This window comes from Lasioglossum baleicum, chromosome 8, assembly GCF_051020765.1.
Source record: "Lasioglossum baleicum chromosome 8, iyLasBale1, whole genome shotgun sequence".
Classification (NCBI taxonomy): Eukaryota; Metazoa; Arthropoda; class Insecta; order Hymenoptera; family Halictidae; genus Lasioglossum; species Lasioglossum baleicum.
Genome location: NC_134936.1, coordinates 12,938,064 through 12,965,400, shown reverse-complemented (window position 1 = coordinate 12,965,400; position 27,337 = coordinate 12,938,064). Strand labels below are relative to the sequence as shown.

Below are 27,337 nucleotides of genomic sequence, written 5' to 3'. Positions count from 1 at the left end.
AACACACAAGCTGCGACAAGGGGGCTAGTCCCCCGCTACTCCAAGAGCGTCGCGTTGTTCTCCGATTCACACGAATGCTCGCTCAGAGGTAAAAAAGCCAAAAATTGTTGCGTAAGACACCCTACCTGAATTGCAAAGAGCTGGGCGCTGTGAACTATAGAAGAAAATGCTCTCCTCGTTCCGCGGAGCAAACGGGGTAAATCGAAAGGTATCAATGGACGCTCTCGCAAGGTAAAGACACAGGTGTAGAACTCTGTTTTGAAACCTGGGTCCCCGTTCTTCAATTAAACCCGGAATTATTTACTATTTACTCGCGACGGCCGATATTCGAAAGCTACGCCACATCGACCCGACTGCGCGTCTCACTTCCCGTGGCGATCCTAATTCTGCTAGTACGAGGGGTCGAGGGGGTGTAGCCTTCGAAAATCGGCCGTTGTGAGTAAATAATTCCGAGCCCTGAACTAAACACAAATATCAATGACTCTGTTCTCTCCTAATTGTTGCAGGACCCTAGGAATTTCTGATTGTATACAAAATTTAAATCACAAATATCTGGAACACGAGGGGCCCATTCTGAAGAAACCAACCGGTGTTTCATGAAGCGACCGCCCACACCCGTGTCTACCACTCCCTCAGCCAATCAAGTGTTATTCGCTGTAACTGTTGTTAACGTAACTCATGCGCAACTGTGTGAAGCTAGAGAAGCCTAAAAGGCACGGGGAGAATCGTCCGAGCGATTCGCGTCGAGTACAAGGTGGAGAGAAACGTAATTCTTGTAGAAAAGATATGCGAATACTGAACTGAAATGCTATGAAATGTTATTTGTATATTCCTATGCAACACTTCCACGGATCGCCTTCCCAGCATCTATGATCTCATATACACCAGTATAGCATTGAAATGCATTCGTTTAGGATATTTAAATGCCACAACTTAATGTTTACGGTTATCCTCTCGTTCGACTTCGTTTTAGTGCGGTAGATTCAGCAGGACGTTTTGGCCGGGCGGCAGATAGGCGACTTGGCGAGACTTCGAGAGGTTGCTGGCGATGTCCTCGGCGGCTTCGATTCGCCGAAGCTCGACCAGACCGTCGCCGCAATCGCCGAGAGACTTCGCGATTAGGCTAGCGGCCTGAGCGTCACCCTCCGCGGTGATGATGGCCGCCTTTTTCTGCTGCTCCGCCTTTTCTACCAGGAAACGAGCTTTCTCTGCCTCCTGCTGGGCTACTTGCTTCAGCTCCACAGCCTGCGTGAACTCTTTGCCGAACGTCAAGTGTGTCTGGAAAAGAAATTAAATCTAAGAAATTGAAATAAAGAAGTTAAATTAAACATTTAATGGTTTAAAGAATAAAGTGCAATTGCACCTGGCGGATGCATCGTTGCATCCACATAAAAAATAAGGTCATAGGAAGATAGGACGTATTGTAACATATGATTTACTTAAAAAAGAGCAGGAACTTGTCCCAGTTCCCAGAATCACCCTGTATAATTATTACTACTCCCCAATACGCGCTACTTACAAGGGAGATGTCGTCCAAGATCAGCCCAAACTGAGAGGCTCTGTCTGTCAATTCTTCGCTGACTTTCTGCGACACAAGCTCTCTCTGCGTGATCAGTTCCCCTGCATCGAACTGAGCAACTACAGCCTTCAATACCTCAGTAGTGATAGATGGCAATACTCTTTCATCATAGTCTACACCAAGAATAGTATAGATCTTGGGCAAGCTGTCCGGCACCGGTCTAAAGAGGATACGAAGTGTGATGTTTACGTTTTGTAGATCTTTGCTTCCAGTTATAACGGGTACATTTCTTGGCCTAGATCGAATATCAAATATGATAGGTTTCTGTACCCAGGGGATGAAAAAGTGTGTCCCTTCTCCTACTACTAAATTCTTTATACCGACGAATCTGTCGAATATGACAGCCCTGTGGCCACCATCCACTGTAACAGAGATGGCAATGCTTTGAAACATGACTATGTAGCAAACAAAAAGTCTGGTTAGTATAAGAGACAGAGAACTGACCGTTGTAAAGGGCAGAATTAACAACTGCTCCGGCAACAGCCAACCCTATACCGAGCTGTCCCACTCTGTTCATAAATTGTGCCATTTTCTATGAATATCTGAAAAAGTCAAATAAAATAACACTGTATTAGAAAATACATAAAACTACTCTGATGCAATCCTGTGTTCAGTAGTAGCCGAGCTAACCTAACCCGAGCCTCTACACAATTAGCGAACGTATCGCAAGGTAGTTGAAAGGGAAATTTCAGGGGAATTTCAAAGGAAATATAGAAATTACGCGGATTCCGCAATTAGGATTGTTTTAGAAGAATGTAACTGATAAAACTGCGTTAAACAACCGGCCGGGAGAAGCTCTGGTTCTCATTGAATTTATGATTAAGACTAAATGGCTAGCGACTTCGAACGATCGGAATACTATTGACATAGAGAAATGTCGACGGTTGTTTAATTAATATAAATAATCCTTACGTAATGAATTCTGTGCTCGATCTTGAAATTATCACTTTTCTCCTCGTGTGAGGTACATGCGTTGATAAAAGGAAGATGGAGTCTGCGCCCAGCTCAACGAGGAACAGAACTGGCGCGACCTCAAGCGGTCGATTTTGCGAGGCAAATTTAAATGGACTTTCTGTTCCACAGACGAGGTACAGAAATAGACCAATCGCCCAATGTATATTTTGTGTCACATCCTATGTATTGGTCAAAACTAATATCACAGAAGAGATGTTGAAGCAGACCAATCACCATACGGGATTTCGTGTCTCACGATCTGGAATACCGACATTTTTATCAACTCGATCTCGTACGCCTCCTACGCTGAAGAACCTTAGACCATTTATGGTCTAAGTGAAGAACAATAAATGTTGGAACTAGAGTACCGATGTGTCTGTGCTGTGTATGTATTTTATTAACGTATACTCTGCTATTCAGCAGAACCAATAAGCTGACGGGATCGGGCGCGGGGATAACGTGGAACTTACAGTGATCTGAAATATCACATCGCTAAAAGTTGCGACTGTATCAGAACTGTATGTACCATACCTCGTCTGTGTCGTTACCTTTACGAGTTTACGCATTTTGCCACGGATGGTGCCACTAGTGAAATGCGTAGGTCCGAGTTCTTTTGCATTTGATATTCGCAGCTGATATTCGATATCAGTACTCGTATTGTATCTTATGTCAACAGTCGATACTATATATACGCGTTTTATATTTTATATTTTTATATGCATGTAAAGAATGAAAACTGTAGAAGGAAAAATGGTTGCTTTAGGGTTCCAAGGTGAGTCTTCAATCAAGAAATTATCGTGACCTAACGGTCATTTCTAAATACTTGTACTTTTGTTTTGTTCTCCGTGCATATCACTGAGTATATCCATGTATTTGAAAACACGAAACTTTCGCGAACATAGTTTATATTACGTTCCTGAAAATGTTCACATCTTTTTAGTTTATCTGTAATTTGGTATGCTCGTATAATTCCGCGATTACTTACAACCTGATACGTACTTAGGTTAGATTTCTGTTTCTAATTTGTATACGAGTGTAAATACACATATCCATACACACATGCACACACGACACATGCGTCAACGTTGATCAGAACACATATATAAGTACCGATTACATATTTTATTACACGTACATATCATGTACGTATATTTTAAAATAGATGAATGGATATTAGAATATTAGAATCTATGCATAACTGTGCTGTAGCTAACGTGGACTGCAGAACTGATTAATTTTTCAGGTGTTGGAAAAACAAGTATGATCATTCGTTACATCAAGAAAGTTCTGTGCGAACAAGTCCGTCCTACGATAGGCGCGGCTTTTTTTACATGTGTCCTGAACATGGAAAATACAAGAGTAGTGTTGAAGGTATATAACGTTGCTCAAATTAAAACGTCAAAGCAATCGTGTAAATAGATTTTGAACAAGACTGTTATTCTTTTCTCGATCGAGTCTTTATTTGTTGCGTGTTCTTTTCGATAGGCAACAGACGCTCTCGCACAAGCACACGTACCTACACGTATACGCACACGCACCCGCGAGTTTCGTTCGATTATCAATCATTTGATCTCTCGTATTATGCATACGCAGGACTGGTCCAGATATCGCGAATATCTAGGACGTACCACATAACGATTCTATTCGAAACGGGGTGATTCTAGGAACTAGGACAAGTTACTGCACTTTTTTAGGGCACTAGACTCGTCTCGCGCGTGAAGTGATTGCACACTCATACACTGCTGGATATATGTATATAAATACACGAGGATTGCAGGGGCCGGGCGGCCTCATACCATTCCTCGATAATGCAAAGTTGGGGCTGCTCCTAGTTACATTTACTAGATAAACGATCAATCTAGCGCGCAAGTATGCCAAAGTAGCCTACTTTTGCGTTTTCAAGGCGTAATTTGCATTGTTCGGCAGCATGTTGCTATCTTTATCAAAATGTATCACTCGACAACGCCGCGTCGCGTCGCCATATTGCTTCTCGCGGCTCCGCTACAAAAAAGTACGTTTCTGACACAAAATGTCAAATATTTCGTAAAGTATTGACATTTCGATGACCTTGGGTTAGTATTTTTATACGTAGGACGATAAAAGGGATCGATTGGTTTAACAAAAAAATTGGGTTACATTAAAGAATGAAGTGCAATTGCACCTGGTGAGTTCATCGGTGCATCCACATAAAAAATAAGGTCATAGGAAGTTAGGACGTATCATGACATACGATCTTTTCGTCTATCATTTTTTTCTATTTTTACTTAACCCTTGTGTAGTCAACCATAATAATAACCAAAATTTCTCTGAATGTCCATTCATTACTCGCTAATACATATCAATTTATAGTCTTATAATGAGAATTTGTGCAAACATTTAAAGGTTTTAAATAATCTATACATTATGGTTGACTACATAAGGGTTAAAAAAGAGCAGTAACTTGCCCCAGTTCCCAGAATTACCCTGTATATACTGGTACCTACGATCGATTGAGAACGATGAATCCATTAGGCGATCCTATCGATAAATTGTGATCGCATCGGTTACAGGTGTGGGACACGGCGGGACAAGAGAAATTCAGATCGATGGCACCAATGTATTATCGGAACGCGAACGCCGCGCTGTTGGTGTTTGATATAACTCGATACGACACGTTCACAGCGATGAAGGACTGGGTAATCGAACTTCGTAAGAACGTCGAGGAGAGCATCGTGTTGGTCGTGATCGGAAATAAAACAGATCTAAAGGAGGAACGGCAAGTCGACGTCGAGGAGGGTCGAGCATACGCGACGAAAATCGGAGCGAGTTACCACGAGACATCGGTGGTAAAGAACGAAGGAATCGAAGACGTGTTTCTTGATGTTGGTAGAGGACTTATCAGATTATCGTCAACCGAACGTGATCTTACTTCGCTCCAAGTATACGAAGGGACGACTTTGGTTGGGCCTGATATTACCGGCATGGGCGGCCTGTCGATTGCAGCGATCCACGGGCACGGGGAGGGATCTCAAGACGTCAGTATCATCAGTGGGATGCACGAATCACACGAGACACTCGAGCAACCGCGCACGTGTTGTTAACTCTTGCCTATCGTATGGTCGGACACAGTGTTCATCAAAGAATCCTATACCAAAATCGAGTGCGTCTTCCGCTAGTCGTGTCTACTTTCTACGAAAAAAAAACAAAAAAAATAATGGAATGGGAAAATACCCAATCATTTTTCTATATTTTCAATAAAAGAGCGTAAAACATTCGATGCGTTTCACATTGTACACATAAAAATACCATACCGACGCGACAGAGGCAACCAGACAGAATTATAATAATTGACCCCTCATCAATTGAAAGCGACGGAGTAAACATGCATTTCCCCCCGATCAAAATGATCCAGGATGCAAAGACCCGCTAACAAAATTAGGTAGTAACAGTAGGTATTCGAAGCTTGTAAGCCGAGTCCGGAACGATAATCGGAAGATGAATCATCCTGTCTTTGGGCCAGGCCTCAGGAAGCGTGACGCGTCTCGGCTTTGTTTAACTTATCTCATTCTCGTTACGTAAGTATTCCCGTAGTAATAATCTGCTGCTTAGGCCTACAGTCTATAGCGATTCAAAATAAGGACACTGAAACGCGATCCCACACGAGTCACAATAAGTCGCATAGTACGGGCGAAGGCGAGTCGATCAAAGTTATGCGACATACGACAATAGAATCGTGTACTCGACTGAGGACAACGATCACGATTACGATTACGCTTACAATTATGATTGCGATTGATTACGTAGACCTTATATTCCGTTGCAGACACGTCAAACGTTACCCTTGAGGAACGAGCCGATTAGACTGTTTCGTTACGAGCTACCCCAGCCGTGCTTGTACAAGAGTATTGTCACGGAAGTACGACTTTGATTTGGATGTGTGTGCGAGAAGAAAGGCGCACGGTGTGCTGGAGCATTGTGTCTCGTTACTCGCTACACGATCGACGGTTACGCACAGATACGTATACGTGTACATGTACGTGTACGTTTGCGTATTATAATACAATGTACTTGGCGCACAGGTGCATGTCTCGGAGAGTTCCTTTATGCTTACGAGCAAGAAAGAAGGAGACCAACAACAGAGAAACGATTCTAACGTAATGTTCACTTTAGAGAGCTCCTATTACGTTTTGTGTGCGAGACTGGGCCGACAGTTAGATGGGAACTTTGGTGAAGTTCAGATCGCTGATCACGCACAGCACGATAGGAAATATGTATATCAAGTGTAGCACACATCGTTGTGTCGTATCCATGCTACGCACGAGTACGCGCGACTGCGAATCTATGTGATATCGCGGGATTTTTGTATCTGCGCTACACACACATACACGATATAGTACAATATAGTATAATCAGCAATATCATATCATCCGTTCACGATCGGAGAAAGTCGATTCAATTAATCCGACTACCACAAGTGAGACTGTAAAACATGGTTGAACGGAGATGTGCTTGTTTCTCATTGTCAGCCGCATTTCATCTATTCGGTATTCTTGGCCAGTGTTTACGATCCGAGTGCCTGACGATAGATAATCGCATAGCCATTCCTGGAAATGGTAAAAATTACTAGACCGATAACTTCCATGGAATCCGCGCTGCTAAAAAGAATAACGTTTCTTCTGTTAGATTGTTATGCAAGAATATCCGTGGGGTCCAAGTTATCCGATACGGACATCGTCTCGCGACTCGAGGTCACAGATTTAACGGAATGCGAGGAACAGTGCTCGCGAAGCGAACGTATTTGCAATTCGTTCACGTTTGGGTAAGAAAAGCTTGAATAAATTACAGCATCGGCCCTGCTGCTCGTTAATATTGTTCTTAAAAGAATTTTTCCATTTTTCGTCAGCGTCGGCGTTAAGGGTAATGGTACTTGTGCATTGAGTACTCGCGTACCGGACCTCGACGATCTGAAAACCGATCCTGATTATGACGTATACGTGAAAAGACGACAGAATTCCCTGTGGTGCATTCGTAACGTCGCTCTTTCCTACGGAAGTTTGCCGACCAAGATCGCTGAAAGGCCAAATACGAAAGAAGACGATGCACCTGATCGTGCCGATGCTAGCTCCCCGCGAAAACCGATAAAACCTGTATCCTCGACGTTCTTTCGTAGCTTTTCGATCCCGAGGTAATATCTGGACCGTTTCTAACTTTGTTACGTTCTATATTCTATTCTCTTCCTTCTCGTCGTCTCATTTCATCGTGATTCTTGCATCAATTTCGATCTGGACATCGCTCCGACATTAACATCTCCCTCAAAAGAAGCGGCCGTGTAACAAGCAAAGATGTGTTTTTCAAATTTTAAGAGTTAAAAATGATTATGGCAAGGTGAATCACGGGCCCGCTGGCATCTACAATCTATTCATCGATCACGACGGACGTTTTCTTTCTGGTGACGACAACCGTAGTGTCTTGGATGACATTCTCGCCAATAAAAACCAAAAGAAAGCATCGAACAGTCCCCTCGGTGAGTTTCTAGAAATTTCGTGAACACTTTAACCCTCAATCCTTCATTTCATTTTTTATTTTTCGATATTTCTTTTATTCATATTGATGAGTTAACGTTTGCACCTTAGATCTTCCAGTTATGTGTTTCCCATTTAAAAAATAAAAGTCAGAAAACCGTGTAAAATGAACACGAGGGACGGATGAGGTTTTAATTTATTCTTCTTCTTCTTTTTATACCATCAACACCATGACCATCGACACGTTTCGACCAATTCCAACGAGCACACGATTATCGTCGACAATTACCACGAAACTTTCAATCGACCCAAGTATTATACAAAAATCTTTTGTACACGCGTCGTGATCGCACGAACGACGAGCTAGTTGAAATAATTGTACTATATGTCCTTGGTGGCGAATCTCGAAGGATACTACAAGTTGTTGCACATTGGTTTCTCGTGTGAATCATTGTGTCATAAGGAGACCAACGATGAGAGGGTACGAGGAAGGTACACAGTGTACAGTGTACGCGACGAATGGTTGAAACGAAACAATAGATGCACGCGTACGCGTTTGGGAGAAAATAAAAATGGAAATGAAGATGTTGCTTGCTATAAATCAGTATCGGTACGCGCTAGCCGAATAGATAATTATTTAAGAACCTTTGCAACCGTAAAAATAACTTTGTCTCGTCGAAAAACTCGAACGAAGAGGTGTTCCTTCTCCAACGTGCGAACAACTCCTCCCACTATCTCTACGGAAACGTTCACTTTTCTATAAAACCACACACGACTGTATTTTCTCCATTATTTCTTGCGTGTCTTGCAATTTCCATCTCGTCGACTTGTTTGCGCGTGTAATATTTTCGTAGTCGGAATTTCGCGTGTATTTAATCGTTATACATATATACTTACGTACGTACATATATATATATGTACATGTGTAAACGTTGAACATGTACGTGGACGAGTCTCTGAGAACCGAACGTAATTGGAAAACCGATAAAAATTGGATAGACCGAATATATATATATAAACAAAATAAACAACATTTTCATTCTCCCCGTATAGGTTCCCGGGCTTAATGAAAATGTTCACGAAATCGTGGTATTGGTGGTTGTGGTGGTGGTGGTCTTTTGTGCTTTCGCTGGTCCTTCTTCCTATCGTTGAAAATTCAACCCTGCCATGGAAGAAAATTGACGGGAACGATTTCACGCGTAAGTTTAGCGATGCCAATGGCGCGGTCTACCGTTCTGTGATTCGACAGATCAAAATATTACTCCTAGGGAATCGACGATTTATTTTTATCGATATCGAATCGATCTTGATCCGAGTTTATTGTGCCATTTAGTTGTGACTTGTCATCGAAAACTCCAACCTGGTAAGAAGACGATGGAACCGCTTATCGAGCGTGTCGTCGATTGTGAAAACGTGCAGGATTGCCAGCGCGCATGCGAACATGAGAAGACGTTTGACTGTAAAGGTTTCAACTACAGGTACGTGCACATTCATTTACCATTTTTTATTGCCGTTCAGTATATTTCTTTTTCACCAATTCCGAACATGTCCGCCCACGACGAGGCTTGTCAAGGTTCCCCGCGCCTGCACTTTCCTTAGAGCTCGCGTTATAATACGATCTATAATAAATAAATAAATATAATACAATCTATATCAGATTGTAACGTACTTTGTCCGTAATTTCAAGGCACGAGACAAATGGATCAAAGAGTACGTGCGAACTGACGGCCACGCCATACCTTCACATGAACGCCAACAAAGACTTCTTGATCGATTCCCGGTACGATTACTACGAAAGAGATCGAAATTGCATGCCTTTCAAGGAATCTTTCGGCGGCAGTTTTCCCCGTCGAAACCGACCAACCGATTCATGGTCGCAGATCGAACAACACAACACGGACACCGATCTATTTCGACAGCAGTCGATTCCGACAGACTTCTCGCTTTATCAAACGATGTATCCGACAAGTCAACAATCTACTCCGGACTTGTTCGACAAACACGCGCCACGGTTCAACGAACAATTTCCGCGCGAAGGTCTTCGCGGTGAGTACTTGTATGCTCGTACACAAACGAGGACATACAAAGGAGATCCGTCACGAACACAGTAAAACAAGGCGAAACAAGCTAACTACTTTTTATGCTGCATAGACTATGGGTTTCGTCAAAACGTCCCTTCGGATTGGTACGGTAACGAAAGGAATCCGGAAAGTGGCCCTGTTCGCGGCAATTCGTTCCACGACTTTGTCCACAATGGATTTTCGAACGTAAAATCTTCGATGTCACCGCCATACGAGATCGACGAGAAATCGTTGCAACGCGATTCTTTCTATGCTCGAAACAACGAGCAGTCCTCGGAGAAATTGTACAATTACGGCAGCGCATTTGGATACGACGATAGCTACTTGCCTAATATCGTTACGTCTTCGAAAGATTATGGTTTCGGAGAACGCGAGGCCACGCCAACCGGTCAAAGATGTTCCATTACATACGCAACAGGTTCGAAACTCGGTAGAAACGTTTTACGAAAGTCGTGCCTCGCGCGCGATCCGAAGCAATGTGAACAACTTTGCCTCGCCGAAACAGCCTACGCTTGCGGAAGTTTCGCTTACAGGTGAGCTCGAACGATATTGCCACGCCAGCGACGATTTTGTTCTGAATGAAATATAGTCCATGTGAAATTAAGGGGGGTTTAAGTCATGACTTTACCGGTTTAGAATTTGTTTAAAAATTACAGGCCTTCGAAGTTTGCAATTTTTCAGGCCTCACTTACGAATTCTTATCTCAGAAACTGTTTATCCGATGGAGTTACACTTTTTTTGGTTTATTCATAAAGAATTGGACTATTATGAAATAATTTTTACAACCTCGATAATCATCTTTATCGTTACTACTTTTCGTTCCATCTATACAGGTACAATGTGCTGTCGACAAATCCCACCGACAATTGCCTGCTCAGCGATCTTTCGCACAAAGATCTCAATTCCTACACGGATCTCGAGCCGGATCGGGATTACGACGTCTACATAATGATTCAAGATCCAAAGGTTTGCTACTCGAAAGAAGAAACGAGTCGTCCACCCGCGGAAGAATGTTTCTCGAGAGTGAGAAGCGGATTTGGTATACCGACGGACATAACGAGAAAGTCAACGTTAGCGCATAATATGGGAGAATGTCAGTTTGCCTGCACAACGTCACAAGATTTTCTCTGTAAAAGTTTTGTCTTTGTATACGGAACGGTCAAGCAGCGCGATCGCGGTCATACAAATCCGAATTGTTTTCTAAGCGATTGGACATCGGGCGAGATCGATCCTGTCAATATGCCCGACATGGACGGCGCTGAATTATACGAAAGAAGTAGCTTCTCCTACGGCTGTGGAGCATACCCGTCGGTACCATCGGTTTCCGAGTTGGCCACATTCTACGAAAAGGGATCCGTTTCGACACAATCGGACGAACTTTGTTACGCTCGGTATCACAGGCCGTGCAAATTAATGCCCCCCGCGATAGTGTCGTCGGCGCGGACTCCTACGAGATCGGAGTGTCGCCAAAGGTGCTCGTCGATGAGGAACACGGGTACGATACCGTGCATGTCGTTCAATTACATGTGAGCACATACTGTTTTTGAATCAACAATTATGGGAGAACCTTCCTCCCCCTTCTCCGTATAGTTACAACACGATAATAATCGTCGAATATTGTTCATAGGAGGGCCAATACTGACGGTACCCAACACAATTGTTGGTTGAGCGATATATCTATACAAGACCTAAGACCAAATTTAGATTATACCCACGACGACAATCATGTATTATATATGTGGAAAGATCTTGAACCGTTTTGTGGGCTATCAACAAATCCGCTGTACGAGACGAACATCACACCAATAAACAAAGATCGCGGGCAACTGCCGCCGGCGTCCTTTCCTCCCACGTTGGAGCAACCGAACCCGCAAATCGTATTCGATGACAGAACTCACGGGACCGGACCGATTTTCGATTCCGACCCGCGAACAAGAAATCAATTTCAGCCCGGAATGTATGGGCACGATCACGAGCGAGAAAATGGCCACGAGACAGATCACATCAGCAACGTCGGTAATCCCGGTGTCCAACCACCGTCATCTTACGACCGTTTCGAACCTGGACTCGATTCACCGTTTCACTTCCATTGTAAGTAACGCAGATTACAGCGATATAAAGGGAAACTATCTTGTTATACTCGTCGACTAATAGTTTTTCTTTTTCACTACCGTTCTCGGCCAGCAAGGACACTTTCGACTTTCCAACGTTATACGGTAAGCGGTCACCCTTGCAGAAACGGGACCCTCTGTCAACGAAACGAGGTAGCTGGTTTTTGGTCCTGTGAAATCGAAGGAAACTCTGAACAGGGTAGCTGGAATTATTGTTGCGAACCCGATCATAAATGCGGCTATTCACAAGGATATGAATATCCCTGGTACATATTATATACACATTGTATAAAAATGACAATAACATTAACGGTAACGATGATAGTTACAATAATTGCATGTGTATTTCAGGTGCTATGTGGGTTTGAAATACGACCAATGGCGGCCTTGCAGCGAAACATATTACCCGTATGTGTCCAAAGATTTGTCGTTTTATCGCCAGTTTCCAGCGTATTCTGCTCGCCATTGGCCAGTCATCTATCAACATGAAACGGTACCGTCGGAATGCGTTGGCAACGCTACAGAACGAAGAAGCTTCCACGGCTAAAATATCTGAACTGTACCAACGAATTTGAATCTTTTAAAAACAAACCGACAGCGATTCATAATTCATAGCGAAACAACCGTTCACTGCCGACGCATTTTTCCATAGCCGAGAACAATTACATACACTGGACCATTCAATCCTTCTATCGCACTAACAATAAGAATAAACAAATCTCTATATTACGTTCATTGTACATATGCAAAACTGTACGGGCAATGACCTCGTTCGTAAAATTTAATTTCAAGTACAAAGAAATCGCCACACGTGGGAGTGGATAGATCAGTGATCAGGAGCAGGAGCGCGGTAGGGACCAGTAGGGACCGTAGGGACCCCTGATTGCCCCTGATCCTGAATCCTGATCATCCTGATCTGCCTGTTTCTCCCACCACCTTTTCTTTCGTGCCTTCGCTTCCCCCCTCGTATGCGTCCCTCCGTGGCAGTGATGCCATATGAGGGGAGTCACGGTGAAATGATGTACCCCTTCTTTGATGACGGGGAATGAATGGGACGAATGGGAGACACGTTGCACGTGCGCGATGGGGACCGTGGAGTGTGCGCCTGCGCACGGTGCTGGAATGGAATAGTGGAAGAGGTATGTTGGAGAGTACGGGAGCTCCGTTTGGAGCTCATTATGGCAACCAATGGCAACACTGCTCCGTGGCGTCGCTCGTGACATAATCTCGAAGTTTCGTTCAACTGTCTTCTCAACAGTCCAGTTTGCCCACAACTGTCATCTCGTAGATGATTTAGTCTTGGCTTCAAGGCACTTATCTAAAGCCGAACAACACCTAAATAGCTCCGTTAGGTTTCAAGATAGAAAAAAATGTTAAAAAGAAAAGTTGTACTGTTTAACGGAGGCAAATATGTTGATATAAAAAAATGTTCTAATTGTTGTCGTTTTCAAGGTCTTTTAAAAGTCATCGATGATTTTTAAGTGGCACTATATATTTTTAACTTCATAGTGTTGTAGCTGACGTCAAGACGAGTTCAATGATGTGCTACACTATGACCTTCAAATGACCTGGAGCTAGAAAATTTATGGATCATCCGGTGTAGTATCAGAGAGTATACATATATAATATAGAGTGTAAAGTACATGTAAGGATCGCGTTATCGCGAATACCAGAAGTTCCGACAATAGTTTCGCTTCTGGCATACTGTATACTCCGTGTCTTGGTCTCGGGTGGTCTCGAGTTTTATCAGTACATATTGCACCAATTGCACCTTTATTGTTGTTAGCGTTCTTTTCTTATCGAGTTTTATTGGACTGATGTGATGCATTTGCTACCCTCACATACTTGCGTGCGTATCGTCGACTTGGCGACCACAGTCCTTTCGTGTAGTTTGTTATGACGGCATTACCGGTGCCGCCATAATTATTTAGCTCCAAGTGTCCAAGAGACACATAGCATTACACTAACCCCACTAATTAAATCCAAAGAGTTCTGTGTGAGGGTGAGGGCTAAGGGGAAACGAGAAGGTGTGGCAACTTATGTTGTTGACAAAGATTTTTCGTTAGTTTTTTAAGTGTAAACAAACATTATTCGCGCGTGTACGATCAACACGGTAAAAGAGTGTGTACGAAAACTCGGATGTACGTAAGTAAATAGATGGAGTAAGAAATCCAATCGTGAGTTACTTTTTAATACATTGTCTATTTTAGGAATTTTTCTATGCTTGTGAGAAATTAACTACATCACAAAAATGCCAAAAACACGTTTAATTACACGCTCGGTAACGAATACCCGACCGTCTCACATGACGTTAAACTTGGAATGTGCAGAAGAACCGCTTAGCGAAGCGCAATTGATGTTACGCTTAGAACTCAAGGAAAATTACGATAGAGTACGGTCCACATTTCAGTTGAAACTAATACTGTATAACACATCGTTGGTATTTCTAATAAGTTTGTTTACTGTAACCTTTTAGGTGGCTGCTACTTTAGACGAATTGATTAAAGACCATGGGGGTAAATTAGTATGTCAGGCAGGCAACGTGAATGGTTATCAGTATACATTGTAAGTATGAAGTTTGCAGCAGTTGTTGTTCTTTTAGAAAATTTTATATTTGTTACTTTTCCTGTATTAGACCTTCGAACTCGGCACCGACAGTGGTGAAAAATCCCCAATCTATTGTGGGTGTAGTGAGTATTATACAAAGTGTGAATGAAGCAACGCTATTATCAATAGATTACTACATTGGTAGCATTTACAGAATCAAACTAAGAATCAACAACCCATTAAACTGAATGTATTGAATAACGCGAATGGCTCTCAGAGCAATATACAATTGGTCGTGGATTCACGAATGGGAGTTATCCTTGGATCCGTAGCTCAATCTCAAGGTAACAAGATGTTTGTAAAATTATACGTGTTTTGGAGAATTATCGATGAAACACTGTACCATAAAGTCGAAATGGTAATTACAAATTCTAATAATTATAGTCACTTCTATAACGACCGCTCCGTCGGTTTCGATATCAGCTCCGCCGACGACACCCGCGTCTACGTCCACATCCATAGCGACAACTATACCTACGATCACTCATTCTCAAACAGAAAATGTATGAAAATAGTTGACATTGTTTTCTTCAATATCGTACAAGCTAATTAATATACTAACAGCTTAATAATTTTTCTCAGTACAAATACACTCGATCCGGCCGTCGAACCAAGGTTCTTCAACCGCAACAACCTGACATAATAGAGGAAGTATGTTATTCAAACTTATCGTTTAAGCTTAATGCTTTTTGCTTCAATTTACTCCGTGACTCTGTTTTTGTATAGCCTGTAGTAGTTGCCCGCGGAAGACAAAAAGTAGGATCTTCGACGCACGTGGTTACGCCGAGTAAGTAACGCGAAGCGGTCAAATTATTCTATACCAACTATTAGGTTGGAGGGAAAATTCTGTCGTATTTTGAATAAGCAGGCAATTTTGCTTGTAAATATCTAGAAATTATCTGGAAGATGGCAACAAGTTGTTACAAATAATGAAAATTATAATATTAAACATATATTTTTATAAATTGATTCAAATGTTTTCTTTAAAATACGACAGAACTTACCCTCCGACCTATCAAATGACATGCATAGCATACAAATATTTTGTCTCGTTTTTAGCTACTACAAGTCCACAAGGAGTTACGAATCTCAGAATAAAAACTGTAAGCAAACAACAGATTACACCGGTTGTATCGTCAACAGTGACTACCATAAATGCCAATACGGGGACGGCGACGACGTCGAGATTATCCATGACCAAACCGACTGAGCACACTAGCATCGGTGGAATATCGGTCGGAAATAAAAACGCAGGTGAGAGTCCGAAATTTCATACAGGATTAATCCCTATCCCTTTACGTTTATCAACGAATACACCATATCGAGTAAAAATAAGAATAGGATCAGCCAGTTAATTCCAGAAATTGAATTTCCATTCAGCTTGCGAGCAAATAGAAGAATCAAAGAAGAATCTCCCAGATGGTAGAGAAGTAACGTTCAACAAAATGAATGGCGGCAGGACGTTCCCTTCGTTGGTCGTCGTAGCAAGACCTAATCTTCGCACGAAAGATATTACAGCGCAAGTAGCTCAAAAAGAAAGGTCTGAGTTAGGTATTTATCTAAATCCAGATTTAATTGTTCATCATTTTTTGAAGTTATTATTTCGTATAAACAAAGCCAATGCGTTTGTACATTTCAGATATCAAAGTCAAGAGTGTGCTTATGTTCTCTGCGACAAAGTTTGCAGAATGGTTGATACAACAAGGTTTGGTCAAATCGGAACAATACTGTGCTCAGCATAGCAATAATTATCAAAAGACCAAATTGAAATTAGGAATGTACAGTGATCAAGGTACATTTCCATATTCTGGCGGATACGTTTGGATCTCGAGTTGCTGTCCCGATCGTTACGTATCGGTTTTCTCCGGATCGATTTTTCAAGGAGCACCTTACACACCGACGGTTCTACTGAAGCTGATTTATCACTGGGCCTGCCAAACTAGCGTTCAGAATGTTGTCTCGTGGGTAAAAGTGACCAATGTGTACGTCAAAAATTTTTATACACATCTACGTAGTATATGCACCGCTGCGGTTTGGGATAAAACTCGTAAAATGGGCGGTAAAAATTCAGTGATACAAGTTGGCGTGATCAGTTTGGGCACAACCTCGCAAGATGGAAACTTGAGACAAGTGAAAGTCGAAGTACTCGGCGTGTTGGATTACGCTACTATGGACTTGAGATTGCGGGCATGCGATCCGGTGCAAGATGGCGACAGATCCTACAAAAGACGGTTCAATAACATTTTACATCCGTTGAAAGATTGGGTGCACACAGACTCGAAGATCATGACAGACTTTACCGTTGACAAAAGTACCCTCGAAGAAATGGGTTTCACTTGTGTCACGCAATCCGCATTCTCCGAACAGAATCCTCGAAATCTTATGAGCAATTCCCATATTATGGAATACTTGCGGAAAATCGTTCCAAGAATGTTCCAAAATACTCTGAGTTTGCTCAGTAGACAAATGATACAGCAATTCTTGGATGAACTAGTGTGGAGAGAAATATACGGTTCCACCTCTTCCCGAGCATTTGACAACATTATCGCGCACATCGCGGAACAAACTAGGATCGATTTCAGCGAGAGTTTGTTGGATCGTTTGGCTAAGATAGCCGCGAATCCATTCCACAATTGGACTTACTCGAACGTCAGTCCACCACCTTTGATACCTCTCCCGATTGCAAGCAAAGAAGACCATCAAACCGGATGCGATATTATAGTACAATCGAATACCGTAGCGAGCGGTAACAGTATGAATCAGCCATCACAGCAGTCACAACAACCAATACTACCATTGGGGACGATACCGTCTTTCGGTCAAGCATCCAAGCCGGGACCGAAAAAAGGACGTAAACGAAATCTTGCGGTAGCGATGCTCGGAACGTCAGCAAACAGCCCAGAACCCGAGGCGAAGAAAGCCATGTACGACTCGAAAGTTACCACTAACAAAGACAGAGATAAGGAAAACAAAGCCGATCAGATATCGTTACAAGAGTTTTACTACGCCACCATGGAAGGTGACAAGAGTCTTCTGTTGAAGGAGCACAAGTGCTCGTTGTATTTGAAATGTTTCTTGTGTTCGACAACGATGCGTACTAACACGGACGTGATGGAACATATGATCATTCACGTTCCGCCTCAAGTGCCTGGACATTCCGAATTACCTGTCTGCATATACTGTTGTACAGCCTTCTCTTCTCAGCATCAAATGGTTACCCATATCACGGAAGCGCATAGTAACTTTGGTCATTCGGACAGCGACATGGTTGTTTGCGCGATTTGCGAACAAAAGTTCGGGAACAGTGGGCTCTTGATCAATCACATGTCGTCGATGCATTATCCCTCGGAGATACCGTATCGATGCGAGAGCTGTGGTTACCGAACTTCCAGTCACAAGGATGCTATCGATCACTTTTATCGAGTTCACGAGAAAGGCGAAGGCTTACAGTGTCCTTATTGTCTGAAAGTGATACAGTTCGTGAGCGAAGGTAGCCCCAGCGTTACCAGCGTTCACGCGTTCCTGCTGCACATGCAACGACACGTTATCCGAAGGGAGCAAGGCCGAGGAAACAAGTGCTCCAGATGTTGCCTCTGGTTCAATCAGAAGAGCTCGTTGAAGGTACATCAGAAACAGTTGCACGACTGTGTGTCGAACTCGAAAGTTGTCCCATACACGAGCGGCAGCAACGGCATAATGATATCGAAACAACGGCCTCCAAACAGACGATTCGAAATTGATAGTCCGATAACGGAATTACCGCAAGACGACAAGATCAAGAAGTGGGTTACAGTGCCGATCACGGTCAACGTCCATCTCACGGCTGAACATTTGTCTTGTCAGGAGTGCGAAGAGGATATAGAAGAGCAAGATCATTATCCGGGCGAGCAGCGATGTCAACAGTGTCGTTACACAACTTGTTGCTGGCGAGCGTTCAAAGAACATCAACAGCAAATTCATAATGAACGTCCGATGACCAGCCTCGTTATCCCTTCTCCTCTCATTAATATTCCGTTGGAGAAAAGGATGCAGTGCGCCTGCGGTTACGCGACAACCGATGGAAACCAGTTAGCCACACATTTGGTCAAATGTAAAAAGGTATCCGCCTATCCCATCGAGGATGCAGCACCGTCCGGCATGTTGGATAGTTTAGGTTTGGTTCCGAAAGCTGTTTCCGAAGAGGCGAGCGTCGAAGGCAAAAGGACTAATTCACGATAAATTGGCGAATATGCACGTGAATGTATTGTCATACTCGACAAATTAATTAATTGGGGAAATAGGCGACTGATAGAACGTATATCCGATCGGATCGAATCCAATCGATGATTTCGCCGTTATTAAAACAAATTGTCTACAATAGATTTACTGTAAAAACGAAAGCATCACAGAACAGCGACGTGTTCAATGTTACTCGGCATCAGCGTAATTAATAATGGAATAATGCGAGTATTGAACAAGTGTTACTACATTGTATTGGAGGAAAAACAATAAACGCGCGTATCAGTTATTACGTTCTTCGGCTTCGTATTTCGTTGGCATCAATAGTGTATTTAAAATGGAAAATGAGTCACCGGTGTATCCAGTCTTTTTTCCGGCATCCATAGGACTCAAAGGGTTAATCGTATAGTACTAATTGTACAACGGTTGCACACAATGAGATTTTCGTGCGTTAACATCGATCATCGATTTGTATTTTTATGCAATACAATAAAGCAGGAAATTAAACTGTACATGTACCTGAGACGCTGCATACACATATTCAGCATTATATGTATTCCCTTTCTGTGTCCGTTCTATACTATAGACTAGAAAGATAAGAAAATTGGGAGGAGGACAATCTATGACGAGAAAATTCATTTTCTTAACGTTTATTTAGCACGTACGGTTTTTTTTTTGTACGAATGATAATATGTAGCATACATGTACTTTTACGTGGTCAAGTGTACGAATATATTATATATATATATGTATATATTTATAGATGTATATATATAATACTAATTGAGAAAATAAAACGAACATAATAGTCATTTAGTTGGAAAAATTCAGGCAAATTTAAAACTATTTGCAATAATACATAATAGTCCATCACTCTGTACTTAACATATCTATATCTCTAGTAAGCTATTAACTCTTTTTTTTAAGTATTATTATTATTATCATTTTTTTTACATTTTGCTTTTTTTCTGTTTTTTGCAATGATTTCTAATATCGTCTGTTATCAAGTCAACACTAAAGAACATATTTATTAGCAAAAACTCTGCAATGTTAATTGATTGGGGATTACCACGGATGTACTCTCGTCACTGTATCAATCGTCTTCGGTGTCGCTTACATCTAAATACGCATAGTGAATAGTGAACAAAAACATTACCCAAGAATCACTGTAACGACGCACGGTTATACCATTACTAGCGCGTGTACGATACGAAAACTAAACGATACGTAGCTCCTTCGCAATTGTAAATTATTGTAAATATTTCAACGGACAATGAGAATTACTGGTTTGCGAAAACAACTGGTAATCTAGGCAAAGTTTCAAAACAAAAGTTCACGCTGATTATACATACATAGTTTTACAAGTATACGGTATACATTATCGATATTCATAGTAATACTTACAAACGATACGTTGGTATATAGTAATAAAAAATAAAGCACGACGACACCCAGCTTGTTGCAATTAACATTGAGATTTATCGGTAATAAATTTCTTTCACAACTTGACGGTTCGTTGTCTTATACACACGTGCGAATATATTTGACGTCGCTACCGCCAAATTGTATCACGTGGGAAGCCTCGTCAGCAGTTTACGTGCTCCCAAAAGTGTTATTAACATTGTATTGCTAAGAGAATGAATCGACATCTTCGACGACACATTGATCGATAGCCTGTGTTAATGGTACGTTGTTTTTACGCATTCCCGACTATTGGCATCGGCTGATTTTTATACAGTGTCTCTTCGTTTCGCGCTCATGATACATACACATTCATTAGGTCGTCCGAAAAACTTGTGCCGTTTCTCGCTGCGCAGTTTCTTTGGTCGTTAATTTTTTGCTTGTTGGAGAAAAGAAATCGTAAGAATTTTGCATCGTGTATACGCGCGAGCGCGTGTGTTGTAATTTGACCTAAAGGAAAGTTCAGTCGCCGAAATGGATCCGTGCAACCGTCGCTTTAAAGCAAACGGATGAAACACGGCACAAATTTTCCGAACGCGGATTTCTCTTAAATTTAACGCAAAAGTGTCTAAGGCATCGGAAATATGATTGAAAGAAAAACCGATTATGCTGGATATCTTTTGATGGATGATGCTACATCAACGTGTTCCATTAAACAGAAATTATAGGTCTGTTATTTGTGTGCCGATACCTGCAATGAAAAAAAGAAAAAGAAAATTAGAGGGAAAAAGATTCTTTTTCGAACGATGGAAATGAAAAAAAGAATTAGTGAAACGGAACGAATAAAAACGAAACCTTTCGCGAAACTATACTTACGCGTTAAATTTGAGAGAGAAGCCATATAACTGCTGGTCAATTATTCGATGGTATAGAGCATGTACAGATTGCCGGCATCACTGCCCGGTGGTACTAAGGCGTGATTGGGTGGTAGAACAGTGAAGCCCAAAAACATGAAGGTTCGAACCAGCATTGCTAAGTCATGATAACAAGGCATTTTAGACGAGAGAACGTTTGGTTCGGCATAAACGGTTTCGTTGATGTGGAATAACGGTAGTCGACAAGTACCTCGATCTGCACGATCTTTTCGCAGACAAACGATGATGTTGGTGCATCGTAATGTTTCTTCGGCGTATTCCAGAAGAGACACGAAACCTTCTTTCGAACCCTCTGGTAAGAGACAGCTTGACACGCGAATGTAAAGACAACGACGCCATACTACAGTTTCCCACTCGACGGATGTGCTCTCGGTCAAGTGTAGCGTGAAGGTCAAACGCAATGATTCGCTATTTCGCACGGCTTTCAACAATTCATCCTCCTAAAAACAAAATTTAACAAAAAAAAAACAACGAGATCGAAGAAGTCCGTACTGTCGAAAGCAATTGTCAACAGGAAACATTTGTGTCGATAATTATGAAACTGGTCTAAGTAATATATTTCATAATATTAACCCTTTGTACTCGAATGGTGACCTCGAGGCGCCAGTAAAAATTGCCGTACCATTATTCAAGACAGTTTTGATATTATCAAATAAAATTAAAAATACTAAAATGTAAAAATCTCAACTGTTGCATGAGAAAACAGGTTCAATTTGGTGTGCACGATGTAAAAAAGATTGCACAGAATGAAAATGATCTGGGTTGAAAGAAATGTCTTGATTTTCGAATTAAAATTGCTCAAGTCAAACAAGCACTATCGTATTCATTTTCGACGATATCGTAAAAATTACATTGAATTCACGTGGTTTAAAATAATGTGATGTGTGAAATAACTGATAAACTTATTTTTTTCGATTTTGACCTAGACCGCTTTCGTAATTACGGGCACATTTAATTTTTTCAAGGATACGCCGGTTTCGCGTGTTCGTTTGTAAATTGTACAATACATTTCTAAGGTGACCCTTTGCCTGTTTAGTTCTTGAACGGATCAAATGACTTCACGAGCTCGTCGTTGCGAACGCGTTACGAACGTTCGCGTTCTCGAGAGCATTAGACAAGTGATCGTTCGCCATTGCATACCTACAATACTTACTTGTACAATGTGGGAGCTCACAGAGAGCTGACTCTGCTTGATCCCCACGCCGCGGCTCTCTGTGTTGACTGTGGATACAGACAATGCGGCATGGGGCACATCAGGACCACCACAGAGGCCCTACACCCAGCGTTATACAGTAGTGTTGTTGCAAGGTACAACCTTCTTCTAAACTCTCTTCCATACACTTACTAGACATTTCACTGCAAACAACCAATAAACGATCAATTTCAGCCTCGAAAAATCAATTGCGGTGTTCAACCGCAAACGGTAAGTACGATGTACGGCAAACTCTGTACAAAATGAACTCCTACCAATTGTGTTATTATTGGCTCGATAAAAAAAAAGAAAACGACCGATAGCTACCTATATGTATTCATCGAAAAAAAAAACAATAACATTCCATGTTCGAACTTGTCGTTATCGAAATTCCGTTTGATATTAAACAATGTCCATCAGCTTCCAATACATGTTTTACAATCAATAAAAAGACGTTACGAAACTACATATCTTCTCTTGTTAACCTTTCGCCGTCTAATATCATTATATTATGACGAGAATCTTCTATGCACGTTGTGTTCTACTAGCCTGCTATTGTCTGTTATACAGCACGTATGCATATGTATATGAACAGAAACCATTTTCGCGAAGCAACATCGAACTTCGTTTAAAAACAAGTCGGATGCAAACACACGGCCATAAATTTTATCTACACTCGTGGATTTAACGTCTGTATCTCGGCGTCTAGCAACAATGGAATTTTTCTGATCAGTTGATTACTGCTCCAGATAAGATTACACGTGTTTGTAAATGGAAACATGTTTGATTTGTATTGCGTTTGTCGTTCCTTTTGTAATGTCTGAATATATTGCGTACGTATAGAGTACGTACGTGTGCACGTATGCATGCGTTGTATATGTACAGTACTTGGTCAAAAACAAATATTGTGTAGAAAGAAATTGATATTTTACATTTTATATTTTTTAAATATATTTTTATATTTTTATTGTCAAATTTCAACGCGACTGAGATATTTTTGTTAGATCGTATAGAAGCGTGTGTCCACGCGCAATACACATGACGGAACAGCTGACGGAGATTCCACACACAGTAACATAGATTGTATGTGTGCGTGTGTCCTGCGAGAGCTCGCGCATGTGTATGCGTGCGTGTATACGTGCAGCATCAGATTCTACGCTGCAGGGATTCATGTATTCATTATTCACGTGGCAATCTAACGGCAATATACACACACGCATACCCGAAATCTGAAATCTACCGATGGGAAATCACTACGTCCCCGTCTACCTCACCTTTGTCGCATTTCTCTCCTTGCGCGTTATCTTTTTATCAGTTTTATTCAACGTATTATTCAAATGATAAAAAACAATAGTATATATACATATGTATGTCCTGCCAAAATTAGCTGGAAATCTATGGAATTACTTTCTCTATTTATTTTCAGAACTGAAGAATACAATTCTATTGGAATAATGTGTCATTCGTTGACACCCCTGATTGTGTGAATTATTCGAAAAAAATTAACGATACGCTAGGAAAAATAAATTATTTCCGAAATCAACACGAATACCCGTATCATCGATCGCATAATCTTCTAATTTGTGAAAAATTCGAAGAAACTGTACGTGTTCTAATAAATATTGTGCAAGATGGCGGTAACAAAGTCAAGATAAAAATGGCGCAGTAGTCGCAGAGCACTTACCAATTGCTGGATATTAGACTTGGCATTATGAAGCCCTTTTTACTACTTTCACAATTACTTAATGGTAGACTGGAGTTAATATTCATACTTCTTTCTTCGTAAAATCTTGCGGCCGTAAAGTCCACTGTTTTCTGAAGACGAAATGTTCGCTGGACGAACGATTGTTGCACGATAAGAATTATCGAAGAATGTCACTAACACGCAAGCGACTGCCTTACTCGACTGTACGAAACGGTACTGAATTTCGCCGCATGTCGAATGCCAAGTGGTCCGTTTCGACCAGACTCGATTCGATTCGAACTTCGACTCAATTCGATTCGATACAATCCCGTTCGATTACACTCGAATGGATTAAATATATGCATTGTTTGAAACTCCTTTATTTTGCAGATCTTTATGCATTCATGGCTTATGAAAGAATATAAACTTCGATAGAATTTTGTACAATTTTTATTTGTTTTGGATCTACAAAGGCTGTTTCCATTAAAAAGAAAGCGAGCTAATAAAAACGTGGTAAAAATAAGATTTTATTTCATTAAAATTAAAATTTGTCTACGAAAATTGGAAAATACGTAATTGTCAAATGACGACAAATATAAATTATTATTGAATTAAAATAGGAATCATGAGCCCCCATTCAAATGTGAAGAATGATCATACATGTAAATATTTAGTTTCACTCGTTTTCATATGTTTCGAAAAAAAATGCACTTCAAACATCAAAGATCAATTTTATAAAATTTTATTTCATTCGATGCATTACAGTTTTTAATAATCTAGAACAACGTTAATTGTTTGAACAGAAAACAGTATGATTGCATCTACAACCTGGCCATACGTTTTTAATCGAATAATTCGTATGCCGATCGAGTACATATATAAAAAAAATGCGAACGGAATTGACAAGACAGCGTATGGAATGTTTGCATCAATTGCACAGTTCATGAAACCAACCGCAACCTTTTCATTATTCCAATTTCACCTCAATTTCTCCATATTGAATAACTTTTCGAATTGTAAACATTCACCGATTACAAACAAATGTTTACGTCTTAGTACATCGTAATTTGTATCGAAAATGTCGGCAATCACATTTTTTTGTACAAAATGTTTGAACGATCGACAAAGTGCAATGTGAAAGTATAAAAAAAGAAACTGTTGGAATTAACAAAGTTCTTGGTAAAGCAATGAACAAGGTATTACTTTATAGAAAGATAAACATTTAACCGCACATCACTTGACGAACAAAATCTTCGTAATTAATGTTACCCTGTGAATCTTCGTGGCCAGCCAATAAAGTTTCAACTTCTTCGTCGCTGAGCTTTTCCCCTAAAACAAAGTACAGACGTTAATATTGATAGACTTCATTTGTTTGTACAATCACGAGATCTCTCCTGTTATATTGTTTCTCTTACATACCCAACGTCGTCAGTAGATGTCTCAATTCGGCAGAGGATATAAAGCCGTTTCCATCTTTGTCGAAATGACGTAGCCCTTCTATGAAGTCGTCGGCTGTGTCAGATGTTCGAGATTTGCTTATAGCCTGGTAGATAGGTAGAAAGACTTCGAAACTGATACGTTCATCTGGCTTATGCTGATGAGTAAACTTTTTCACATCCGATTCAGTTGGATTTTGTCCAAGAGCTCGCAAAGCATCGCCAATTTGTGCCACGTGAATCTTTCCATCTCCTCGGCTATCGAAAAGCTGGAACGCCTCCTGAAATTCTACAACAGAAAAAGCAATTCTTGTTAGCTGTCATTGGTGAATGATCGAGTCGACTCGAGAGTACACATTACGCACGAAGGTTTCCATCGAATCAGAAAGTACAGCGATATTTACCCTCCATGGATGACATCATTCTATTAGTAAGTTCTTGGTAACTACAACCGTACATCTTGTACTTTAGAACGTTTGCGTTTAAGAAAATTGTAGAGGAACAATAGCAGATTGTTGAAAGTAATAGGAGAACACTCGAAGGATTCTCCTCACGTATGTGTGTACATATGTAGACGACAAATAAACATCGACTGACGTTTGTTACGATTTAAAACCGCGAAATATTTACGTACTTGGCACAGAGAATTCAAGAATCATTTATAAATCCGACGCGAAGGTGTACGATCGGATAAACTGACGTAGCGATAACGATGCTATTCGCTTTCTGTGATCCTTTCTTCTTTTCAGCAACTATTTCTTCAAGTACCTAACCATAAAAGGTAATGACCGACACGCAAGTTGGTGACACCAGGGTGTGGGTCTAATAAGGTAACGATATTCTTGACCTGAATTAAACACTGAGAAAAAACTGTCCGCCCCTCCTTGATCTTTGCTCCTCAAGAACCGATTTGCGTTCACTTACCTGCAAGTTGATCCTCCGAGTATGATGCCTGTAAACGAAATTCAACTACGTTTTACAATTGTCTAACATCGTGTTAACCACAAGAACCAGGTGCAAATGAAAACTTACCATCCTGATTGCTATCAAACACGTACTAAAACAAGTACGACGATCTATCCTTCTACTCTGAATAATGTGTATGTATATATGTATATAGGTACGTATCGATGTATGTATATATATCAGTGTCATAACGTGAGTCAGTGAGTCGTGACTCGTGAGCAGGGTTGCCAGATGCTGCCCCTTACGTGCCCTTACGTTTCCGTCCCTCGCCACCAAGCTATAGTATCTCGTTGGTGTCCAGGCTAAGGTTTTTCAGGTTTTTAGAGGGGGCAGCACTAAACCGGTGGCAACGAAAACCCGGGCGTGAGCACTCTCATATCCTCTCTGGTAGAATATACGCGGTCGCGGTACGCCAGAACTATTTTGTGCCAGTACACGTGCGGTAAAGTTGGTGAATCGTCGTGGCCTTGTGTTTTCTGCGCGTTGATACACATTAATTTGTAAAAATGCCAGTGTGTATTGTGGAAGGTTCTGTTCCATGCTAAAAATGTAGTACAGACGCTACACTAGTATTTAAAGGCGCCTATAGAGCGCACCACAGTGTGGTCCCACTCAAGATGGCCGCAGTTAAATCCCTCCCCGCTCGCGGCACGCCCCCTCTCATCAATAAAC

At 41.3% G+C, this 27,337-nt stretch overlaps 5 protein-coding genes across 6 annotated transcripts; 2 read left to right on the top strand and 3 right to left on the bottom strand.

Moving 5' to 3' along the window:
- Positions 1-806: 806 nt before the first annotated feature.
- Positions 807-2,650, bottom strand: Phb1 (prohibitin 1). Its single transcript, XM_076429098.1, has 4 exons — positions 2,492-2,650; positions 2,024-2,121; positions 1,520-1,941; positions 807-1,278 (listed from the first exon to the last, which is right to left on the bottom strand). The coding sequence occupies exons 2-4, from the start codon at positions 2,106-2,108 to the stop codon at positions 970-972; spliced, it is 816 nt and encodes a 271-aa protein (XP_076285213.1). The 5' UTR covers positions 2,109-2,121; positions 2,492-2,650; the 3' UTR covers positions 807-969.
- A 469-nt stretch (positions 2,651-3,119) lies between these two features.
- On the top strand, positions 3,120-5,786 carry LOC143211421 (uncharacterized). The gene is made up of 3 exons (XM_076429101.1): positions 3,120-3,305; positions 3,777-3,904; positions 5,083-5,786. The coding sequence occupies exons 1-3, from the start codon at positions 3,263-3,265 to the stop codon at positions 5,611-5,613; spliced, it is 702 nt and encodes a 233-aa protein (XP_076285216.1). The 5' UTR covers positions 3,120-3,262; the 3' UTR covers positions 5,614-5,786.
- A 150-nt stretch (positions 5,787-5,936) lies between these two features.
- Row (relative of woc) lies at positions 5,937-20,152 on the top strand. Its single transcript, XM_076428603.1, has 21 exons — positions 5,937-7,125; positions 7,196-7,331; positions 7,416-7,697; positions 7,876-8,036; positions 9,368-9,512; positions 9,722-10,080; positions 10,186-10,648; positions 10,949-11,641; positions 11,743-12,206; positions 12,300-12,492; positions 12,578-12,768; positions 14,458-14,618; positions 14,703-14,791; positions 14,862-14,916; positions 14,988-15,117; positions 15,218-15,336; positions 15,416-15,484; positions 15,560-15,620; positions 15,893-16,087; positions 16,214-16,384; positions 16,473-20,152. Exons 1-21 carry the CDS (start codon positions 7,002-7,004, stop codon positions 19,049-19,051), a joined length of 6,840 nt encoding a protein of 2,279 aa, XP_076284718.1. The 5' UTR covers positions 5,937-7,001; the 3' UTR covers positions 19,052-20,152.
- Oda (Ornithine decarboxylase antizyme) lies at positions 19,686-22,738 on the bottom strand. Its single transcript, XM_076429109.1, is given in 5 exon segments — positions 19,686-21,203; positions 21,329-21,484; positions 21,578-21,827; positions 22,541-22,642; positions 22,644-22,738. Coding segments are annotated over 4 exon segments (549 nt in total). The 5' UTR covers positions 22,725-22,738; the 3' UTR covers positions 19,686-21,203; positions 21,329-21,368.
- Positions 22,739-24,989: 2,251 nt separating this feature from the next.
- Positions 24,990-27,136, bottom strand: Mlc-c (Myosin light chain cytoplasmic). Of its 2 annotated transcripts, XM_076429107.1 has the most exons (4): positions 26,732-27,136; positions 26,624-26,651; positions 25,683-25,988; positions 24,990-25,592 (listed from the first exon to the last, which is right to left on the bottom strand). In XM_076429107.1, the coding sequence occupies exons 1-4, from the start codon at positions 26,852-26,854 to the stop codon at positions 25,486-25,488; spliced, it is 564 nt and encodes a 187-aa protein (XP_076285222.1). In that variant the 5' UTR covers positions 26,855-27,136; the 3' UTR covers positions 24,990-25,485. The 2 variants fall into 2 exon arrangements, with proteins under 2 accessions (XP_076285222.1, XP_076285223.1); XM_076429108.1 differs by lacking the exons at positions 26,624-26,651; positions 26,732-27,136 and adding an exon at positions 26,104-26,314.
- Between the last annotated feature and the right edge of the window lie 201 nt (positions 27,137-27,337).